Below are 15,177 nucleotides of genomic sequence, written 5' to 3'. Positions count from 1 at the left end.
CCCTACTCATCTAAAATATATCAAAAATATCAACAACAAAGAAAATAGATATATATATATATATATATACATATAGTTTAAGCTGTGCTCTTCATTTGGCTGGCGGTAAATTCAAGGTCGCATCTGCTTTTACTTTCTGGTCGAATAATATTGGTATGCTGAGAATATAATAAAGCTGTGTCTGGATCAGAATTTTATTAACAATTATGGATAAGTAATACGTTACAAATATATGTTATCATTAGCTTCAAATCGCGTAGGAAACATACATTCTGTCAATTAATATTAGATTGGCTTGTGAACTTATATTCCAAATAATATAATACCAGGGCTAGTTCACAGTTCAAAAAAAATAACATTTGTAATTGTCAGTTATATTTAATCTCAAGAGCTTCAATACGGAATTCCTTAAATGCTTAAATTAGGACATTTCTGATCTGTAACATTATATATATATATATATATATATATATATATATATATATATGTATTTCGTTAGTTGCAACAGTTTCGAAAGTTCTCTTGTTTTTTTTTTTTGTAAATTTTTGAATTTGCAGCTTGATAAATTAAATCTGATTATTATGAAAGCACAGTTACTAATAAAGATTGCATAATTATACAGCTTTGGTTTCATTCTTTAATGTTGTCGTTTTTTTTTTTTTTTCTTTTTCAATTTCCATGCACAGAGCTAGCCGTGTTAATTGGTACAAAAACTAGACTATGAGCGTATTCAGAAATTGACAGAATTCTTTCTCAAAGCAATTGACAAGCAAACAAATTTGAGAATATTGCTTTAAAATGACATTGTTGTTATTCCTATATAATATTGGTAAAAACTTTTGATTTTATGGGTAAATAGTTTTCTCTGTATACACACATATATCTCGATCTCTGTCAAATCTTCTCTCTCTCTCTCTCTTTACACGCTCACTCTCTCTCTCTCTCTCTCTCTCTCTCTCTCTTTCGCTCTCTATTTTGTACCTTGCTCTTCTTATCTATGGGCACTTTGACGCAATACCTATTAATTTATATATATATATATGTCGGAATTTATATATCTTTCGGTTTATGAAGCTGTCTTTATAATGTTATAACAAAACCCAAGTAGTTATTAAAACTTCATACATGATATTTACACTACAACCAGAGTAGGTAAAATAGTTAAGCTTAAGCCTTAGGAATACATACATATATACACCTATATAAACACATACACATACGCATTTGCACTATTATCTAATGCCAGGGTAATAGCTACATAAGTTGGCAACAGCCTTGCATAGTTCGGCATTATCTTGAATGGATAGTACTTAAAGAAAAGACTTGTATTTGCTTGGAAGTTGTAAAACTATTAAGCTCCATTCTCTCATGTTACGATCGAAGTTCATGTTAATTAACTGTTACTGAATTTATCCTCTTGGTAGCAAAATGCGCAAGTGTGGCAACGCCGGGCTGGTTATACATTGACATGGCTTGTAAACATTTATCAGCTTAAAACTATTACATCTGTTTAACTTTGAAAGTAACATAAGAAAATGGTCTTAAAAAGAATTCGTATACAAAAAACAAATGTGAGAACTTTAAAGTTAAAACTCGGAATCTTTCTATACAAATCAACGTTTATTAGAAAAATGTCCGTTCAATAGTCTAGCTAGTTACAATGTTTATTGGCATTGCGACCAGTAAACATGCTCTTCAAAGGCAACTACAAATATATTATCAAGTAAATGGCCTTTTTGCTAAACCTTTTGCTTAAGTCGTAAGTCAAACCAAAAAAAAAAAACTAGAACACATATTAGTTAATAAAAAAAAAAATAATAATAATAAAATCAGAATATATTGCAGAAATACAGAGCCGTAGAGCGGTACTTAGAAAATATATAATGCTTAAGCTGGTAATTGTACAGCAGAAAAACTGATGCGCTTACCTCGCCGATCTGCGTTTCAGATGATTTTCGTTAATACAATGGATTTTTATAATTGTATGGAAGAGAAAGCTAGGTTTATGCACACAATTCGAGCACGTGGGAGCATGTCAAAGAGCCAACGCTCCAAACGACTAGGATAATATAGGGGCTGAGCGGGCTCTATAAACTAATGTCTTCGCGAACGCTATACATATAAATATGTATATATATATATTCATTTATATATATATATATATATATATATGCGCACATCTGTCGCGACACTCTCCTACATGAATTTTGAATTGATCTAACATAAATCCAAACACATATTCCGAAGCGCACACAATAAACACGCACACATAACTAGATTTGCGAGTGTATATCGTGTGTGTGTGTGTGTGTTTCGGAAGATGGGCATGTGCTCAGGTTTGATCAGCTCAAAATTGAAACGGAGGCGTGTCGCGACAGGTGTGCGGACCCATGGGGGTAATTACAACGTGCAGGGAGAGCGTATTGCGCTGATTGCCCGTCAGATGGGGGCTCAAATAGGGTGATGTATGCTCCAGCTCCTCGTACGGCAGCAAGTTATCCAAATTGATGACACGTGCTATGTCCGAAAAGTATTCCGTACGCTCGACAACGGTGCGTATATGCGATATCTTGTTCTGCACGCCAACGATGAGCACGGCAATCTGTCAGTCAATACATTGAAAATGGTGTTAGCAGGCCGACTACATTTCCTAATTACAGGGTATACGCACCTTAAATCGTTCCTCGCCAATGTTCTGGTGCTTGCACGTGACTCGGAGCCGCACCGTGTTCAATGAACAGCCGGGCACATCCTCGCCACAGACCATTTTGGCCTTATTATACTTAACGCCGCGCGGAAAGAACTCAATCTCCCAAGTCATGCAGGGATCTAAACATTATGATCACACGATTTAGAAAGATGAGAGCATATATGACAAATACAAAGGTATAGTGGGAAATGGAGGAAAGGGGATGCGAAATGGGAAAACGGGATGGGAAACGGGTGAATCATTTGAGATATGTGACCATGATGGAATGGTACTCACCGTCTTCGGTCTCGGCGATGTGGCGTTGCGAAAAGAAGCAGGTGACATAGTTCTTGTAGTCCTCGATCTTGTCAAAATTGTGCACATCGATGCCAACGCTCCACGTGTCGTTCCAGTAGAGCCGCGGTGTGAATTGCAGTTCGCCGTACTCTGTGCTCCGGACCTCGCGTACGCGATCTTCCTGGCCCGACTGATAGCTCATGCCGATGGCAATGCGCTCCACGAGAAACTCCTTATGGTAGTCGATCAATGGGACGATTAGTAGATGCGCCAGCTCACTCGGCGTCATCATGCCAAAGCGTATGTGCATGACTGTCTGCTCGATCAGCTCCACGAAGCTGGCTGCCTTTTTGTCGACGCTAATGTCGGCGGTGGACTCTATTAGCTCGCGACGATGGAGCAGCCATGTCTGCAATATGGTAAACAATTTGTACTCGCTGGTGACAACAATGTCGTTCTGCTGCAACAGTAGCTGCAATATAGCCGGATCCATTTCTACAAAGTCCTTGGACTCGGCCACCATCTCCAGATTCCATTTTAGGAAACGCTTCAGCGTCTCGGTGAGATCATTATGCGTGGGCGTAAACGATAGTGTATATTGCAGCCAGGAGACCAAATAGCCACTGGTCGCCGACTTGGCCACATGCTTCATCATATAGCCCACGCACAGCTCGATGAGATCCCGCACATTGTACTTGTCGGATAGCGCCAGCATGGGCATTACCGTCTGTAGCGTCACCTCGATATGGCCCACATACAAGTACTTGATAAACTGTGGAAATACCGCCGAACAGCAGGCCTCCTCGTGCAGCTCAATCACATGCTTGCTGCACTCGTTCCACTCCGGATTCATGAGCATCACTTGAAAGACATCGCTGCTGGCGCAGAGTATGACACGGTGTGCCGGATACTCCTTGCCATCCACCAGCAGCACAATGTCCGACATCAGCTGCTCTGCATACAGATGGGCAATCTTGTTCAGCACGCTGTTCGCATCAATCATCTACACACACACACAAACACACACACACACACACACACACACACACACACACACACACACACACACACACACACACACACAAATGAGTATCAGAGATTAATGGGCCTCTTTGTAAGGTGCACTGTTCAAGTGGATTCTGTGTAAATGCATACTCACGGTGCTAGCGCCATCCTGTGCTTCGTCTGTCTCCAGACACTTGCGCCGCTTGGCATCCTGATCCTCATTGAGATTTGTGCTACCCTCGGTGCCATTTGTGGCTGTTGATGCGCTCGCATTGCCTCCAGCTCCGGGTTCACCTGATGCACCACCGCCAGCGGCCGCAGGACTAGCGCCAGCGCAAGCACCAGCTGCAGCAGCACCACCCCCACCCCCAACACCACCACCACCACCACCAGCACCAGCACCACCAGCACCAGCACCACCACCAGCGGCACCGCCACCACCAGCTCCTCCGTTGATGTTTGCGTTCATAAAAAACTTTGTGTCGGTGTGCGTTTCTGTAGCTCTGTGTAACACCTGGCAGACGCTCCTACTCCAAATCAATTGATTTGATGATGCCTACAGCATTACTCGTGCAAGGCTCGTTGAGGACATGCCCAATAGGTTAAACATCAATTTCTACCGAACGAAAAACAACAAATTGCGTTTTTGTGACAGTGTGACCGTTTGCCGTGTTGCCCGTAAAACCCAAAACGCAAAGCACAATTCGCATTACAAAAAAAAAAAAAAAACATTAAACAGTATTTTATACAAAACCGCGATTTTCAAATATTTTCAAAACAACATTATAAATGTACACTGTCGCAAGCTTTTTTTTTGCCATACGTAGAAAATAGTTATGTGCCATTTATTAGCTGTTTCGAAAGTTTATAATTATATTGTATTTTTGGTATTTGCAGTCATATTTTGCATCTTCATACCTTATCTAATCCATTACAAAAAGCATTAAAACAAATACCACTTCCAAATTTGTGTTTATTGGTTTCTTTAAGACAATTATTCAAAATATATTTTCAAAAACTAAAACGAAAACCAATGTGAAAGTCTTAAGTTGAGATCAAATATGCCAGATATCAGTACTAATATATTAATATATATACTTTCGGTTTTTCTAAAAGTTTCGATATGAACTTCATTCAAGATTTACTATCAAAATTTCAAGAAAAATATATTCTTAGATAATTGGCACATGTGAACAAAACTGAACTGAATGAAAAGAAAAGAAAAAACCGCTAATGGACAACACAAGGAACAATCACAAAACTGATTCACATTTTCAGTGTAAATTTGTTTGTTTTGTTTCGACTATTATTACAATTTTTGTCTTTTTTTTTTTTTTTTGTTTGTTTGTCTAAATGGATGACTACTCGGTCCTATCAACCAATGCCCTCATAGAGGCTGCAGAAATAAGTTTACTTTGGCGATGACATTCGTATTGGTGTGTGATTCGGTTCATCAGTTCATCAGCTCAGAGCTCATCGTGACCGATGAATTTCCTGACGTACGCCTGCAGCTCTGGCAGCGAGCGACTGCCATCGTACTCCTTCTGGCGCTGGCCATTCTTGTAGATGAAGAGCGTGGGATAGCCCTCGACCTGCTGGTCTATGCAGATCTGTTTGTTCTCCGGCGATGTGCAGTCAACCTTGGCAAACACAATGCCCAGGTCAGCGGCCTGCGTCTCTGTTGCCAGCTGCTCCCAGGTGGGCTGCAGCTTCTGGCAATGTCCACACCAGGGTGCATAGAATTTGACAAAAGCAATGCCATCGCCGGTTGCCTTGTCGAATTCCTCGTTGCCGTTCAGCTGTAGCACATTTTGCTTTTTAGCCTCCGCCGGTGCGTCCTTGGCCGCATCCTCGAGATCGTGAGTGCCGCTTGGGGCACCAATCATCTTTACCACATAGGTTTTCAATGTGGACAAGTCGCGTGCACCCGCATATTTCTCAATCTTTTTGCCATCCTCTATCCAGAGCAATGTGGGATAGCCCTTGACCTCAAAGTCCTGGCATATGCTGCGATATTGTGTGCAATCGATTTTAGATATCGTTGCCTCCGGCTCCTTGATCAGCTCCTTGGCCAGCTCCTCCCACGTGGGCGCCAGACGCTACGGTTGATTCAAGCATGTCATTTGTGTTTAAACAGAAGATAGATTTATGAATTTATTTACCTGACAATGGCTGCACCAGGGCGCAAAGAATTTGACAAAGTGATTGCCACTGGACACATGCTTGGCGAACGTCTCCTCGGTGAGATCAACGACCTTGCCCACGTTGGGATTCATTCCGCTGCCATCCAGATGCTGCTGCTGCTCACCCAAATCCTCCTCGGCGGGCGTGTTCAGCTCCTGATTAATGAAATCCGTAATGGCTGGCAAGTCGCGTGTACCCTTAAACTTGATCGACTCCTTTTCGCCCTGCTTGAAGAGTCGCAGCGTGGGGTAGCCAGTCACCTGGTGATCGGCGCAGAGCGTCTGATGCTTGGTGCAGTCCACCTTGGCAATGGTCACCTTCGGCTCATCTATGTTCATTATTTCAGCCAGCTGCTCCCACAATGGATGCAGGCGCTTGCAATGGCCGCACCTGCAAATGATTAGAGCATATGCATTAGGATTTCTACAAGGACATCGACAAATATATATTATATGATATATATAAAAATAATGATTGATTTCTCTTGCATTCAAGTCCAGCATAAAATTAGTTTCATCAACGCCCACGATCGTTTGTTTCAAGAGCTGGCCGAGCTGTTGATAAGAATTCTGGACTGCGTATATGCGAGCTCTTCAACAAAAATTGTTATTCCGAGTACTCAATGGGCATTGTCTGAGGATTAGGGGCATGGGCGAGGCAGGCCGGGTTGCTCGCGTTATTGACTAGAAAGAGTGCATGATATATGGTTGCTATATGTAAAAGCTGATAACCGGCCAGCGCCTAACTAAGTATGAGTCTATAACTATAACTTATACTTCTATAATTACGAGTCGTACGTGCGTGTGTGTGTGCGCTTAGTATATGTCAATCAATGGGGCACTACTTTGACTTCTCAACAAAAAAGAAAACTAAATAAATAAAGCCCCTTTGACCGCCCTTATCAAGCTACGTGTTAAGAAAAAAAAAAAACAACAATTCTTATATTGCGGCAGCGTCAATGACACCAAAATAGTTGCTGCCTCCGAAATATTGTAGAACATGAGCTTTAACTGTTAGAGTTGGGCGCGTGACACGACTTAGCAAGACGTCTACTCCTCAAATCAATGATTTATGTTACCTATTTTGAGTTCAATTAAATTATATACATATTTATAATAGTTGTGTGTTGTGCATTTGCTTAGCTTTTTATGCTTCTGCAGTATTTTGGCTTGTTCTGGATTTTATGTGCTTTAGTATTTTTAATAAGACTTGTGTCCTGCTGCTGTTCGTCACAATTTTGAACAGTGCGCGCTTTTGTATTGTAGTCAGTGTTGCCAAGTCAGCCATTTGCTAGCTAATTTGGGTCGTCAATAGCTTTTTTTTTTGTAAAGTTTTAGTTTTTAGAAATTTTCAACTGAATTGGCATATTTTGGCAATTTTTATGGCCAACTCGTGCTGGGAAAGCTAATTCAGCTCTTTTTAACATTTGAAAGTTGGCCACTCTGATTGTGGTGCGAGTAAATGTTTGAACAATGCGACACGCACTCATCTCTACTTCAGCTTCTTATGGCTGCGTCAACAACAAGGAAATGTGTGTTTCTATTATTTAATATGTTTGCACACAAGTCGTAACACATTGAATGTATGCACACATGCATGAACATACGTATGAACAGATGTTTTTAAAGATTGCGTGGCTATGTCTGCATGCGTGTGCGTGTGCGTCTGCGTGTGTGTGTGTGAGTGTGAGTGTGTTTAGCCAACTAAAACTTTAACTCATTGTTTAAACGTTTGCTTAGCCGCATTCAAATCAAACAGCCAAATTTCCCAATTAAAATACACATAAGCGCCTTTCAGCAATTTCGCTTACCATGGCGCAAAAAACTTCACAAAGACATTGCCGGCTTTGATGGCTTCGTCGAATGTTTCCGGATTGAGCTCGACAGCAAATTGCTTCTCATCGGCTGGCTTTGGGTCTTCGTCGGCCGCTGCGGCTGCTAGAAATGGTTTTATGCTGAGCGCACAGATGGCCAGTGGTATAATTGATTTAAATAACATTTCGGAGTGTATTATTAAGTTTGTCTATCGCCTTTGCACCTCTTATATACACTGCATGAAATACTGGTTGTGTTGGGCAATGTGACCAGCTTCGTGTGACACAAAAATACCACAGCGACTCACCACCTACGCAAATTGACGAGTTGTATTTGGTGGTATCGATAATTTTCACAAAACACTCGATATCGATAATATAACTCTTAAGTGTGGCCACCTTCGTGTGAGACAGAAATACCACGATGACTTTTTTTTCAAAAAATACTCGTTATCTAAACTTAAAGTTCGTTGATCGTTTTAAGGCAGTTAAATAATTCCGTATATGGAGATTTACTTTATACACATATTAAATACAAGTTTAGCTTTTGCCGATTAATTTTCACATAATTATGAGGAATCCCGTTCATTTTAATTTATATAACAATCAATGTATATCTTACACTTTTAGAAAGTTTATTTCTTAAAAAGCCCGTTTATAACAAGGCAATTATAAAATGTAATATACGAGCTTAGTACACTTTAGTAAGAGCTAAGTAAATACGATTCAAGCATTGAAAAATATCAGTATATATATACATATATATTCTCACAAAATATAAAAAAATAGCAATACCTTTTTCAAAAAAAAAAAAAAAAAAACTGCTTAAAACATGGAAATATATATTCGTCTAGAGTTGCATATTGATTTCTTACAGACTATTGATTATAATTTTCAACATGATTAGCAGTTCTATTTTGATTTTTCGAATTTTGTATAGGTTTCGACTATTATAAATCTTCTGTGCAGCCAGACTCTATAAGTTGTAAATGGGACGAAGGATAATCAAGTGAAAGTTTTAGATGTTCCATAAGAATCAGATTTAAGCATAGATAAAAACAGTCTTGAGAGTATTTGTACCATTATAATAGCACTTGTTTACCTTGCCGCAGAAAGCAACAAACACAAAATAATGTAGAATTAACATAGTTTTGTTGATTTTTAAATATCGATTGCATATTCTTTTTGATTCTCATTCATTCCCAAACTCTTAGGGTGTGACTCTAAGGACCAAAGGACTCAGTAACTGGAGGCGCCAATCATTTTGCGTATTTGTTCAAACGATAGCCAAAAGGTGAGCGACCAGGGCGCCATGCGTATCCAGCAGGGCAGAAAGCCCTTGTAGAGCGCAACGAAACCCTCCTTGGCCACAGTCTGGCGCAAGCAATCCAAGGAGCCGCGATAGAGCAAACCTCTGGAAATGGTATTGAAAGAGAATATAGATTAGGGCTGTGAGATGGACGAGAGACGACATGCTTACCGGCCCAGCTTGTCGGTGGGCTGATTCATGATGCGCGTCTTGACCACATCCGCCGGTGTGCCCATGATGGCCGCCACGAATCCAGCGCATATGGACGCCAGGACATGCACCGTGTGGCAATCGGGCATTTGCAGGCGACGCATAATCAGATGCTTGATGGTATCATATGTGGTTAGGTCACCCAAATTGACCAGCGCCGCACGCTGCACATTCGGTATGCTGCCCTTCCAGAGGCCCTTGACGCCGCCGCGCTGCACAATCATGCGGAATGCGTGCGCCGCACTGTGCACACGCGGCGCCTCGCCCATCAGACGCCGCCGTCCCTCCATTTGTATTTGCACCTTGACCAGATCCGCGGGCGAGGCCAGCCATTGGGCAACGGCACCGGCGGTGACACCGCACAGCGCCGATTTCCATACGGGCAGCGCCTGGCTGCCGTTCTTGGTGAACTCCTTGCGCATCAGATCATAGCTACAGATGCGCACGCCGCTGTCAAGGAGGATACGAGATTAGTTCGGCTGGCTGGCTGTCAAATGGGCAATTTTGGATTGGCAATCGCAGTCCAGTATTGCTCTACACTAGGCTTCTACTTAAGGAGGCACAGGTCATGTGCCAGCATATACGTATATGTATTGTACTTGTTAGGTTGTTGATTGGATTGCCCACCTATAGACGACGTGTCTGTAGAGCGCCGGCGTCACGCCCTGCCACAATTTGATGGCGCCCTCCTCGCGTACAATGCCAAAGGCGGTGGCGACCATGCCGCGATATTGCATCTGGTAATGGGGGGTTTTTCAGTTACATAATATGCAGCTCATTATAGAACGTATATATACCTATCTATACACATGTACATACATACATCAAATGTGGACTATGTGTATAGAGCACATTTAACACACGCACAGAGAAATGGAATAATGCATATTTGTGTGGTGGAAGAGGGGAGGGGGTGGAAGGGGGGGGATAGGTGAGTGGATTGGCTCGAGCTGGGAGAGTTGATGGCGTTTGGCTACTACAACAGCATGAAACACAGTCACCTGATCTCAATCTCCATGTCTACATTTATCTCTAGCGCCCAGATGGACACACCCCAAGAACAAGAACAAGAACAAGAATCAACAAAATAAATAACAGCACCAGCTAGAGCTTATCAGCATGCTGATAATGCATAAGACTGACCAAAATAGTGCCGTGTTGTTTGTTATTGCCCAAAAAAACTAAAGTTAACTTCGGCATACCGAAGCGCCCAAATACCCTTGCCAAAGGAAATATTTGTAATCTTGATAGGAGTATCGACATTAACAGAGATTAAGCCCAAGGCTGCAGACAGTTAGAACAACAAAGTTGGAATCGGTTGTCAAGACTGTAAAGCAGACGCACGGATCTGGTCAAGTGCTGTGTGTGTGGCCAGTTATAGGCTGGGTTTTGGTATCGGTCGCTTATCGGTAGCCGCCTGCAAGGGTATCGTTATTAGCAAAGCCGGGATCAAAGCTAGCATGCATGAGACCAACACAACAACAACGACAACAACAACAACAAACGGTTAACACCAAAATACCAAATAATGCCAAAACAAAAAAATACCCAGACTACTCACATTTGCCTTGGCGCTGCTGCTGCTGCTGCTGGCAATTGTGGCCACACTGGCCGCCTCGCCTTGGATTTGCAAACGGGTCTTTGTGAGATCCAGCGGGTATGTGACCAGCTCCGCTATGGAGGCGGCCACAACCGAAACGATATAGGTGCAGGCAAATGAATCCGCATAATCATATTTAACTGGTCGCAGCTGATGGCGTCCGCTATTCACAGCGCTGCTGCTGCTGCTGCTGCTGTTGGCCGCTGCTGCATTGGTCGCTGCGGCTGCTGCGTTGGCGCTGGCATCGGTGCTGGGCACACTTGCCGTGGTTATGGCAGCGGCAGCGGCTGCGACTACCTGGGGCGCAGGCATGGTTCAACTGCAATTGGATTTATTTATTAACAAATTCAATTTTATTATTTAACAGCATGATACGAGCCCAAGCACAACACACACACACACACACGAACACAAGCAATGGCGCGAGTTTTTTGATGGCAAGCCAATCAATGTGTGGGCTGCGCTGCTGCGACCGTAGCTGCTGCCTCTGCCGGCGTTGTTAATGTCAACAATTTAAAGCGCAAAGATCGCGTGACTTGTTAAACACTGCAGAAGCTGGTTTGCTAAACGTCTCAACTTTCAAGGATGCTGTGTGCACATTTGGCTCTCATATATTTTTACATAACACTGACAACAACAGCAGCGGCAGCGGCGGCGGCAGCAACGGTTGCCAACGACGTCAAAGTGTGAAGAAGAAAAAGAAAAAACAAAAATCTGAACCAAAATTAGTTTTAGTTATGTTGTGCGCTCGCCTTTTATTCCGTGGCCGTAGACGCCGTGTATCGGCGGCTTTTATTCAATTCAACGCCAGCCCCGATCGTCTGTACATTGCAGAATTGATTTGTATGTTTGTAACTGATATAGCGTATGTATAAGTATGTATTTTTTTGTTCTTTTATGAGCGCTTATCAATTGTGCATCAATAAAACAAAAAGTATGTGTGTCACAAAAACAAAAACAAACCCAAAACTAAGCACAGTGTTGCATATCGCTGTACAAAGTCTGGCAGCGCACTAGTGCTGCAAACTGTCGACGATTATTAAAAGCTGTTAAAAGCCATAAAAATAGCTAAAATAACCAAAACTATAAAAAAAAAACTAATTTTCAATTCAGTTATGTATGTATTTACCGAGCAGAATTCAGATTTATTCATTACTATGTATTCGTTTGCTTGATATTCATCGATCTTGTGAGTGAGTATATAATTAAAGTGGCTTCCTAAAAGTAGGCGGGTACGGTGCGGCACCATATGATGAATGCAAGGCAGTATTAAATCAAGCAGGACTGCCAACATATCTTTTGCAGAGTCTGCCGTATTCGCAAGTCAATAAGAAGTCGCAATGATTTAAGTACATTTCTTTTCAAAATAAAATTCGTAGATAGCTTTCAAATCTGATTTTAAAAAGCTAATTTGGCAACACTGGCGCGCAGCACATCGGCGCCCTTTCGATACTATCGTGGTATCGATAACGATAGATGCACAGCAAACAGCTGGTTTTATGACTTAATTGGCCTTGCTTTTTTTTTTTTGAAAAAACGGGCTCTGCTGCTGCTGGTGCTTTATTTACTATGCGCTAAGCCTCGTTACGCTGATTACTTCATAGCTCTGCAAAACAGCTAACAGCAATCGAAACGAAATTGCAACAATAAAAGCAACGCAACGATAGCAACTTGCGACACAAAATAGTTAGCAGCAGCAGCAACAACAAGAACAATAACAACAACAACACGCACTCGTTAATGTAAGTAACAATATGGCCAAAATCGCATGAATCAAAAGCTAACAGTATTCTATACGTGTGTGTGTGTGCGTGTGATAGTATGAGTAACACGGAAGCTGGCGCAACGGCCGCACCCAAAGCCGAATCGAATGTGCGCCAACAACTGGAAACGTATCGGGTCTATGTGGTCACCTGGAATGTGGGCAGTCGGTTTCCGGACAACATCACACTGCGCCAGCTGCTGGGCCTGCCCGAAGATGACAGTGGGGATGCGGCTGGCGAACTGCCCGATATCTATGCAATTGGACTGCAGGAGGTGAACGCACAGCCGCAGCATCAGGTGCTGGGCCTGTTCAAGGAGGATCCATGGACGCACAAGGCCAAGCATCATTTGCGCAAGTACAACTATGTGGCCGTCAAAACCGAGCAAATGCAGGGCCTGTTGCTGACGATGTTTGTCCGTCGGCCGCATGTGGAGCATCTGAAGGACATGGAGGCGGAATTCACGCGCACCGGTTTCGGTGGCATTTGGGGCAACAAGGGTGCGGTCAGTGTGCGTTTCACGCTATACGGCTGCGGGCTGGCGTTTGTTGTCTCCCATTTGGCCGCCCACGATCATCAGCTGGACGAGCGCATCGAGGATTACAAGCAGATAATCGAGAATCATCATTACCATGTGAAGCGCTATCGCGAGATCTACGATCATGACTATGTATTCTGGTTTGGTGATCTCAACTTTCGGCTGGAGGGTAGCGACAGCGCAACGGAGGTGCGCGACGCACTGAGCGATGAGCAGAAGCACCAGGAGCTGCTGCAGCGCGATCAGCTGTACCAGGTGCGTGAGCAGACGCAGCAGGCGTTTCAGGTGCTGCACGAGCGCTTGCCCGCCTTTCCGCCCACGTTTAAGTTCAAGGAGGGCACCTCCGAATACGACATGAAGCGACGACCTGCCTGGACGGATCGCATCATGTACGCAGTGCAGCCGCTCAATCGCCAGCCCGGCATGCCGCTGTCCATTGAGCAGTGCTCCTATAAATCGCATCCCGCCTACAATATCAGCGACCACAAGCCGGTTACTAGCGATTTTACGATCAAGCTTTATCCCAATTATCGTGCGCCGGGCGTCAGCTTTAGCCCGCTGTCCACTTGGCGCATTGGCGATGAGAATACCGTGGAGTATCGCAAGCAGCCGGAGTTTGAGGAAGGACCCAACGATTGGATTGCCATCTATGGCATTGACTATGCCAGTCTGGCGTACTATGTGGCCTATGAGTATGTGAATCAGGCCGAATCGCCCAGCTCCTCCGACACAAACCAGGAGCGGGATTACTTTGAGACGCCAGCACCGGCGCCACATCGTCACAGTCGACATCATCATCATCGCAATCGGCAGCGATTGCGTCGCCAGCAGGAGGCCAACGAGGAGCTGGTGCGTCTCGATTTTGCCGACGATGTCGAGCTGCGCCACGGCGAACAATATTTGCTCATCTATTTCCGCAGCACTGGCCTGCGCGGTGTCACCAGCATCTCGGGCATCTCCAGTCCGTTTGTGGCCGAGAAGCGCAGCGGCTCGCCGCATCGCACCGAATACCATGTCGACTAGCTAGCGGAGGCCCTGGACATTTATATACTTTAGTCGCCTTGTTTTACCTTAATTTGCCTTATTTGTTGTATATTTCATATATCTATGTATCTTACGATCTGATCTATGTAGATGCATTGCCTGTCATCGATGTGTAATTTTTTGTTTTTGTTTGTTTTTTATCTATATATATATATATATATGTGTATGGATATGAATGCATTTATGTTTATGTGCATGCTTTTGCTATACATTTCATTACATTTAATGTGGCCTTTGCATATGATTATTAATTTTTTAAATGTATATACGTATATTATACACAAATACACGACAAACAACACAGACCAATTGAAAGACTGTTCCCATTTAGATATACATATACGGATCGTTTTATACTCTTGCTTTCTTTTGTATTACAGCATTTTTGAAGCCTTAAGGTGTTTATGAATATATATATATATATATATGTGTGTACATATATTATGTTTTTATGTTATAGATATATCCAGGTATATGTATTTTTATCGTGCCAGACGGTTTTCATATAGGTATACCCTTGTGTTCTACAGCTTTCTTTATAATTTTATTACGGTATCAAGGCGACAGTTTTTTAAGTCCATCCAGTAAGAACTAAAGAGTTCTTAATTGCATGGTATATATATATATATACATATATATATAATGAACCGAGAGTTTGTAACTCGTAATCTCTTAATAAGCATCCACTTGTGTCATACGCTGGGAACGAGGTGATTTCGTAGGTT

General features: G+C 42.8%; 4 protein-coding genes across 6 annotated transcripts; 1 reads left to right on the top strand and 3 right to left on the bottom strand.

The window, feature by feature from the left end:
- Positions 1-514: 514 nt before the first annotated feature.
- On the bottom strand, positions 515-4,644 carry LOC115768839 (BTB/POZ domain-containing protein 17). Its single transcript, XM_030713536.1, has 4 exons — positions 4,146-4,644; positions 2,987-3,989; positions 2,672-2,829; positions 515-2,602 (listed from the first exon to the last, which is right to left on the bottom strand). Exons 1-4 carry the CDS (start codon positions 4,458-4,460, stop codon positions 2,348-2,350), a joined length of 1,731 nt encoding a protein of 576 aa, XP_030569396.1. The 5' UTR covers positions 4,461-4,644; the 3' UTR covers positions 515-2,347.
- Positions 4,645-5,314: 670 nt separating this feature from the next.
- On the bottom strand, positions 5,315-8,234 carry LOC115768838 (thioredoxin domain-containing protein 5 homolog). The gene is made up of 3 exons (XM_030713535.1): positions 7,986-8,234; positions 6,154-6,565; positions 5,315-6,090 (listed from the first exon to the last, which is right to left on the bottom strand). Exons 1-3 carry the CDS (start codon positions 8,171-8,173, stop codon positions 5,458-5,460), a joined length of 1,233 nt encoding a protein of 410 aa, XP_030569395.1. The 5' UTR covers positions 8,174-8,234; the 3' UTR covers positions 5,315-5,457.
- Positions 8,235-8,815: 581 nt separating this feature from the next.
- LOC115768846 (mitochondrial uncoupling protein 4) lies at positions 8,816-12,100 on the bottom strand. 3 transcript variants are annotated; one of them, XM_030713545.1, is made up of 5 exons: positions 12,071-12,100; positions 11,069-11,426; positions 10,135-10,244; positions 9,469-9,957; positions 8,816-9,402 (listed from the first exon to the last, which is right to left on the bottom strand). In XM_030713545.1, exons 2-5 carry the CDS (start codon positions 11,417-11,419, stop codon positions 9,228-9,230), a joined length of 1,125 nt encoding a protein of 374 aa, XP_030569405.1. In that variant the 5' UTR covers positions 11,420-11,426; positions 12,071-12,100; the 3' UTR covers positions 8,816-9,227. The 3 variants fall into 3 exon arrangements, with proteins under 3 accessions (XP_030569405.1, XP_030569403.1, XP_030569404.1); XM_030713543.1 differs by lacking the exon at positions 12,071-12,100 and adding an exon at positions 11,860-12,032; XM_030713544.1 differs by lacking the exon at positions 12,071-12,100 and adding an exon at positions 11,487-11,835.
- Positions 12,101-12,647: 547 nt separating this feature from the next.
- LOC115768840 (inositol polyphosphate 5-phosphatase K) lies at positions 12,648-14,817 on the top strand. Its single transcript, XM_030713537.1, has 2 exons — positions 12,648-12,849; positions 12,928-14,817. Exon 2 carries the CDS (start codon positions 12,929-12,931, stop codon positions 14,429-14,431), a length of 1,503 nt encoding a protein of 500 aa, XP_030569397.1. The 5' UTR covers positions 12,648-12,849; position 12,928; the 3' UTR covers positions 14,432-14,817.
- The last annotated feature ends 360 nt before the right edge of the window (positions 14,818-15,177 follow it).

Source organism: Drosophila novamexicana, unplaced genomic scaffold (genome assembly GCF_003285875.2).
Source record: "Drosophila novamexicana strain 15010-1031.04,08,12 unplaced genomic scaffold, DnovRS2.1 tig00002052-arrow-arrow-pilon, whole genome shotgun sequence".
NCBI lineage: Eukaryota > Metazoa > Arthropoda > Insecta > Diptera > Drosophilidae > Drosophila > Drosophila novamexicana.
The sequence above is the reverse complement of the archived record's forward strand: the minus strand, read 5'-3'. Positions and strand labels throughout refer to the sequence as shown.

Coding starts and splice junctions, on each gene's coding strand:
- LOC115768839 (XM_030713536.1), bottom strand. CDS start 4,460: ATGAACGCAAACATCAACGGAGGAGCTGGTGGTGGCGGTGCCGCTGGT. Junction 3,990..4,145: donor CACAGGATGGCGCTAGCACC/GTGAGTATGCAT, acceptor GTGTGTGTGTAG/ATGATTGATGCGAACAGCGT. Junction 2,603..2,671: donor TTGGCGAGGAACGATTTAAG/GTGCGTATACCC, acceptor ATTGACTGACAG/ATTGCCGTGCTCATCGTTGG.
- LOC115768838 (XM_030713535.1), bottom strand. CDS start 8,173: ATGTTATTTAAATCAATTATACCACTGGCCATCTGTGCGCTCAGCATA. Junction 6,566..7,985: donor GTGAAGTTTTTTGCGCCATG/GTAAGCGAAATT, acceptor AATCATTTGCAG/GTGCGGCCATTGCAAGCGCC. Junction 6,091..6,153: donor CCTGGTGCAGCCATTGTCAG/GTAAATAAATTC, acceptor AATCAACCGTAG/CGTCTGGCGCCCACGTGGGA.
- LOC115768846 (XM_030713545.1), bottom strand. CDS start 11,419: ATGCCTGCGCCCCAGGTAGTCGCAGCCGCTGCCGCTGCCATAACCACG. Junction 10,245..11,068: donor GCAGCAGCGCCAAGGCAAAT/GTGAGTAGTCTG, acceptor CCCCATTACCAG/ATGCAATATCGCGGCATGGT. Junction 9,403..9,468: donor CCCACCGACAAGCTGGGCCG/GTAAGCATGTCG, acceptor TACCATTTCCAG/AGGTTTGCTCTATCGCGGCT.
- LOC115768840 (XM_030713537.1), top strand. CDS start 12,929: ATGAGTAACACGGAAGCTGGCGCAACGGCCGCACCCAAAGCCGAATCG.